Here is a 6,481-nt window from a genome sequence, read left to right on the forward strand (position 1 = left end):
ATCTTTGGATCTTCCTTGAGCTTTCAAAGCCATTCTGAATCTAACCTGCGACATGCAAATACAAAACCAAGTGAAAAAAGATGAAATGGAGCACAGAGCGAAGAGCCAGGTGAAGACTTCACCTTCCTTGTTAGATGCAACCAGGAAACCTAAAAGACCGAATATACCACTAATCCCGATACCAACCAAAGGCCTCCCCTTTCTGTCCATATAAGCACAAATTTCTGGAAGTTGACCCGATGCTCCCAAAGCTTGAATTAGCCTCGAAGAAGCATAGACACAAGAGTTACAAACGGAAACCACTGCAACAAGAATAACAACGTTCATGTAGTTCGAGACCCTTGTACCCATTGCGCCGGTGTTGCTTAAGGCAATAACAAAGGGAGAGGCAGAGATATCTTCACTCGTTGAACCATTAAGTAGCCTAGGATCGTTGTAAGGCACTAGACAGCCAATGATGACGACTGTCGTAATATAAAAGATGGCGATTCTCCAAAACGTACCTTTAGCGGCACGGGATATCGACGAGATATTCTTRGACTCTGTGCTRGTCAAYAGTACCAACTCACTACCACCGAACGAGAAAGCTGCGGAAACAAAGGTGTTACATAGATTTTTGAAGACCGGCTTGGCAAAAGAACCYGGATTGTGCCAGTACCTAGTACCAATGTACCCGCTAGAATTGGGGCCACCTCCAGCAATTAGCACGATACCGATGATAATGAAAATGAATATAGATATGACTTTGATAATTGACAAAGCGAATTCTGTCTCTGCGAATCCTTTGACACCAAACAAGTTCAAGCACATGATGAAAACGTAGAAAATCGCAACCCACACGGCAGGATTTACAGTTTGGTTCCAATACGAAATCGTAAGCGAACAACCAATCAGTTCGCTCGGGAAGGAAATCAGCCAAGACAGAGCATAGTTTGTAGCTACAGTGAACCCGACRGACTGATCTATAAACCTGCTAACATGTGTGGCATAGGAGCCAGAAACTGGAAACTGGCAGGAAAGTTCTGCAGCGCTCTGGACAACACAAAACATAGAAGTACCAACCATCAGAAAACCGATTAACAAAGCGGCGGGCCCAGACGCCAAAGAGTAACCCAACCCGATGAAAAGACCTGTCCCCAAAGTGCCACCTATGGCAATCATGGTCAAGTGCCTTTGCTTCAACACTTTTTGATAAGGCTGAGACGCTAGTTTCCATTGGATTTTTTCCTGTTCCGACTGCTCGCTATTCTCGAGGTCTTCTGTTATGACGTGTAAATTGCTCTGCTTGAACGAGTCCTTCACTCTTCTCATTAGCGAGCCGGAATGGTCTGAACCCGCCGGTATCGTTGCAGATTCGGTCTCTATTTTGGTGAACTTGTCTGACTCGTTCTCATTCTTTAGAACATCCATCTTTACCCTTTTCAAAATTCGCAATAGAACCGCTTTCCCACTTTGCGAGCTCTTGAATGCCCCATGTTCAAGCACAAATAACGGCTGTACTTTTACACTTTTATCTTATCTCGATGCCTCAAAAATTTTATACCGGCTGCTCGAGGAAAACAAAGAGTCTTTTCGAGGACAGATGTGGCGCTCTGCCGTTCCACAACTCCATACCGGGCGATGCCGCTTTTTTCTTGAATGTGAATTTTTTTTTCAAAAGTGTACGTAAATTTCGAGAGTTTTTTCAAGACATTGGAGTAGGGTAACGCTTTATTACTGTAATACTGGGTACAATTATAAGCTCTAGCGGCAATGGGATAGTCTTACATGGGTGCGACGATTCTACATATCTGTGTTGGATATTAGGGCATGCGGCAGTTTTGTTTAAAATTTTGTGAGATAACTCGATCAGAGTCTGTTGATAATAAGAAGTTTAGTAAGTAGTAATAATTAGGAATAGGCAGATCTTACCTATTATATGAAACCAATGGTTCAGACATAATTCGGAATATTGACGATGCGTTACCTTCCAGAATACCAATTTCTGGTCAATTAATGGACCTTTATCTTTCTTATCGGAGTAGATGTTATAATTGTATAACTAAAGAATGTCCGATATCATCTACTCCAACAAAATCAACTATTGAAGACATGTAGGGTACGCCAAGCTTAACGGAGATACCTGCAATGTTAAGGTTTTGCCAAGCCATTCTATCGAAGTATCCGATTTGTGATTTGTTACCCGCCAAACTCGCTTGGAATATGTCACAATAATATTTCATCGATAGTTTTCTATTCAAGTGATAAGTGGCAGTTATACATTGTATCGTAGCAATTATGTTCAGTGTCGGTGGAGCAATCAGCCATTATATTTATCCGATATATGGATGTTACACATTTCAGGATATGTTRATATTATATTACGGTTTCCCGAAAGTATCAATGCAATATAACTATGTTCAGCATATGTGTTAGTTCGAGATTCGTAAAGTAACATGCAAATGGACCAAATAGTCTGGTTACCTCGCTGAGCACTACCGCTTAGCTCGAGCTTTGTTTTCCACACTTTCATATTTACGAGAGAGGAGCTCAGAATGAAGGGTGTTTCCTTACTCTTATCTCATTTGAAACGCCCGTCCGGGCCCTCAGCTGAATCCAGTTGGACTCAGTGCATTTTCAGTGCATTTTTACTGCGTTTTCCTTTGTGCGCGTAACATATAGTCTTATCTGTTATCTTGTTTACTCTTGTTTACTCTCTTTTATCTCAGTTTGATCCTGCGTAAAAAATAGATAGATAGTTGTGTAAAAAATAGATAGATAGTTGTTACAAAATATACCTATTTCCGCTGGAAAAAAAAACACCACGGCGCTTACCGTAACAATAATAGTTTCAAACAGAATTAGGAAAATGTTACGCCGCATCTTCTAAGTTCCTCATGCGGCGTAGGTCCAATAGATTTCGAAGGAGTGCTGATACGAGAGATTCTGACGTGATATGTATGATGCGCATTTGGTAACGTTTACATGCGGACCTTATCTAAGTTCAGATTAGTGCTAAGGAAACCTTGCTTTTTTAGTATAAATATGTAAAGGAAGCTGATCATCGACGGTAAAATGTTCTTCCAAGATGCACTAGCACATCAAAAATATCCAATAGCACTGAAATGTCTACTTTTAGTCAAGATAAGGTAAAGTCAACGGTCTATGAAGCGGATGTTGAGGACTGTGATATTGATAAGGTAAAGTCGACGGTCTATGAAGCAGATGTTGAAGACTGTGATATTGATAAGGTAAAGTCGACGGTCTATGAAGCAGATGTCGAAAACTGTGATATTCGAAGCGCAGAAGAAACCGTGGGGCAGGGTGTTCTTCACAACGATAGAACAAAACTTAAGCAAGGGCTGAAGGAGCGTCATATTAAAATGTTGACACTTGTCGGTGTCTTTGGTACAGGTCTGTTTTTGTCTTCAGGTGGTACACTAAAAAAAACGGGGCCTGTCGGTTTGCTAATTGCGTATCTGTTTGTTGGTATTGTGGTAGGTTGCAATCAAATTGCTATTGCTGAAGTAGCCTCTTTTATGCCTGCCACTGGCGCAACCATTAGACACGCAGAGCAGTTTATCGATGAATCAGTTGGTTTCACATTTGGTTGGATTTCTACATACTCTTCTTTGATGCCTGGTGAGTTATCGGCCACAGCAGTTATAATGAGGTATTGGACAGATATAAGCCCTGCCGTTTTCATAACTATATTCGGTGTTCTTTTTGTGGTGACCAACATTTACACAATTCGATTTTACGGTGAAGTCGAGTACGTATTTGGGTGGCTGAAGCTTATTCTTATACTCATACTAATAATATCAGGTTTGGTCATTGACCTGGGTGGAACAAAGGGTCAAAAGAGACTGGGATTCCACTACTGGAAGGATCCCGGTCCTTTTGCAAATTACCTAGTGGGCGGTAGTATAGGTAAATTTGTGGGCTTTTGGTCTGCCATTTCTTCTGTGGTCTACTCTTACTCAGGTATTCAAAATATCGCAATTCTTGCTGGTGAAACCAAAAACAGCAGACACGCAATTTACCACGGTGCTAAAAATGTCTTTTGGCGTATTATTGTTCTATATTTAATCACAGTTTTCGTGCTGACATTGATCGTGCCATACAATGACGCATTGATTGCCACTGGTACGGGCACCGCAAAATCAAGTCCCTTTGTCATTGCAATGAACAGAGCGGGAATCAAAGTTCTACCACACATTGTCAATGCCTTAGTTTTAACTTCTGCATGGTCTGCAGGTAACCTAGCTATTATTGAAGGTTCAAGGAATCTCTTCTGCCTAGCCACGAAAAACCAGGCTCCTAAAATCTTCTTAAAGACAAGTAAGAGAGGTATTCCATATGTTGGTGTCATATTTATCTCCTGTTTTCTGCCATTGGCATACATGTCGTGCTCAGAATCATCGTCAACCGTTTTTGGGTGGTTCCAAGAACTGGTATCTTCAAACACACTGCTACGTTGGATATTGATATCGGCAAATCATATTTACATGGACAGAGCACTAAAGGCTCAGGGTTACAGCAGGTCAGATCTGCCATATTCCACACCCATTGCCCCATATGCTGCGTGGTTTTCTGGAATTATGTCGTTCATCTTCCTCCTCACGGGTGGCTTTTACAATTTCATTAATGGCCATTTTGATATCGAGTCATTTTTCACAAGATATTTTATTATTCCATTAGCTATTGGCCTATTTACTTTCTGGAAGCTATACAAAAAGACCAGATATCTACGTCCAGATGAAGTTGATCTTGCGTCTATATTCGATGATATCAAAGAAAACCCAGAACACATTGAAAAAGGTAAGCCAATTTGGGCAAGACTGCTATTAAAAAAGGTCGAATAAATCCAAGGCATGTGTAAAAAAAACTTCTATATAGTAAAATTCTTATCTAGCATTAATTATAATCCTTATTAAACTCTTTTCCCCTCCATTAAACCTTAAATGTAATTTGAGTGACAATATGATTCAATTAGTCCAATGACTTTTGAAGTTTTGGCCAATTCAAACCATACATTTTCAAGGCCAACTACGAAAGAAACCACTGCAGTAGTTTCCAGTCATGGTAACGAAATCGAATATAGCTGAATTTATCGGCCAACTTGAAGACATTTCCATGAGCGTTGGTCTAGAAGGGGTATCCCACCCACTGTTCGTGAATTTAAGAGCAGCCTAGGCTAACTCGCCTAGAATTGAACTACTATCCATGGATGGTCAAGGTGCCAATCCTATTTGTCGAAAAGTCCTGTGTTGCTTCACAGCTTAGATTTCGTCGAAGAGCACGTATCATCGACTACCGAGACTACCGGTCAGGCCGAGTCAATTCGTTGCCTATAGATGTTAAAATCAGTCCTTCACCCCTCCCCGGCTGAATTGCCCAGCCAATCAATTTCCTTTAGCTTTAAGTTGAGAACCATCGAAAGTACGTATCGGATTTAAAACACGAAACCAGAAAAGAAATGTGGGGGTGGGGTATGTGGGGGCGGGAATCATATACATGCACATGCAGGCAATGTATGCACAGGCACATAGGCAGCGTGGGGTATCATCAAGTGTGCGCGGTTTGTTAGAGAGGTAGAAGGTCGGCTAGAACGCCGAGGATGACGTAAACGCGCGAGGATAATATTAGATAATCCTGGATTTTTTCATCTGAAAACAGCCAGGATACCAAAGAACCCAATGAAAGGAAAGCAACACCTCCCTACGATTGAAATTTTTTATCGTATTACCGACGTGTGAAAGTCGCCACCCCCCTAGACGAGTGTCTCTTACAAAACATATAAAAAGAGAAGGTGAGATCAGCTTCTTCCAGGTTTAACGATACTTTCACTCAAGACCCCACAAACAGAAAAATGTCTAGCACACAATCATCTGTTGAAAGCAGTTCCGATGTTCGGAATATTCCCGCTGTTGACGTTCATGTCGCAACACCTGTAGAAAAAGAATGGTCTGATGACTTTGATAATGATGAAGTCCTTCACGGAGGGCAATTAGAACCACCAAAGAGAGGATTTTTGGGATACCTGACTATCTATTTACTTTGTATTCCTATCTCTTTTGGGGGGTTTTTACCTGGCTGGGATAGTGGTATTACTGCCGGTTTCATTAACATGGACAATTTTAAAATGAACTTCGGATCTTACAAGCACAGTACCGGAGAGTACTATTTGAGTAACGTGCGTATGGGTCTTTTGGTTGCAATGTTCAGTGTAGGGTGCGCTATAGGTGGCCTTATGTTTGCGCGTCTGGCTGATACTTTAGGCAGAAGACTAGCAATTGTGATAGTGGTGTTGGTGTATATTGTAGGTGCAATCATCCAAATCAGTTCAAGCCACAAATGGTACCAGTATTTTGTCGGTAAAATCATATACGGTTTAGGCGCTGGTGGCTGCTCTGTGTTGTGTCCAATGCTTCTGTCTGAAATAGCTCCCAAGGATCTGAGAGGTGGACTTATTTCATTATACCAATTGAACATGACCTTT

General features: G+C 41.3%; 3 protein-coding genes across 3 annotated transcripts; 2 read left to right on the plus strand and 1 right to left on the minus strand.

Annotated features, from left to right (window-relative positions):
• DI49_4410 (uncharacterized protein) lies at nt 1-1,410 on the minus strand (the record flags this gene model as incomplete). Its single annotated transcript, XM_018367436.1, has 1 exon — nt 1-1,410. A coding segment is annotated over one exon (1,410 nt), but the record flags the coding sequence as incomplete, so codon positions are not given.
• A 1,694-nt stretch (nt 1,411-3,104) lies between these two features.
• On the plus strand, nt 3,105-4,844 carry DI49_4411 (uncharacterized protein; the record flags this gene model as incomplete). The annotated part of the gene is made up of 1 exon (XM_018367437.1): nt 3,105-4,844. One exon carries the CDS (start codon nt 3,105-3,107, stop codon nt 4,842-4,844), a length of 1,740 nt encoding a protein of 579 aa, XP_018220371.1.
• A 1,007-nt stretch (nt 4,845-5,851) lies between these two features.
• Nucleotides 5,852-6,481, plus strand: DI49_4412 (uncharacterized protein; the record flags this gene model as incomplete). The annotated part of the gene is made up of 1 exon (XM_018367438.1): nt 5,852-6,481. A coding segment is annotated over one exon (630 nt), but the record flags the coding sequence as incomplete, so codon positions are not given.

This window comes from Saccharomyces eubayanus, chromosome XIII (genome assembly GCF_001298625.1).
Source record: "Saccharomyces eubayanus strain FM1318 chromosome XIII, whole genome shotgun sequence".
Classification (NCBI taxonomy): domain Eukaryota; kingdom Fungi; phylum Ascomycota; class Saccharomycetes; order Saccharomycetales; family Saccharomycetaceae; genus Saccharomyces; species Saccharomyces eubayanus.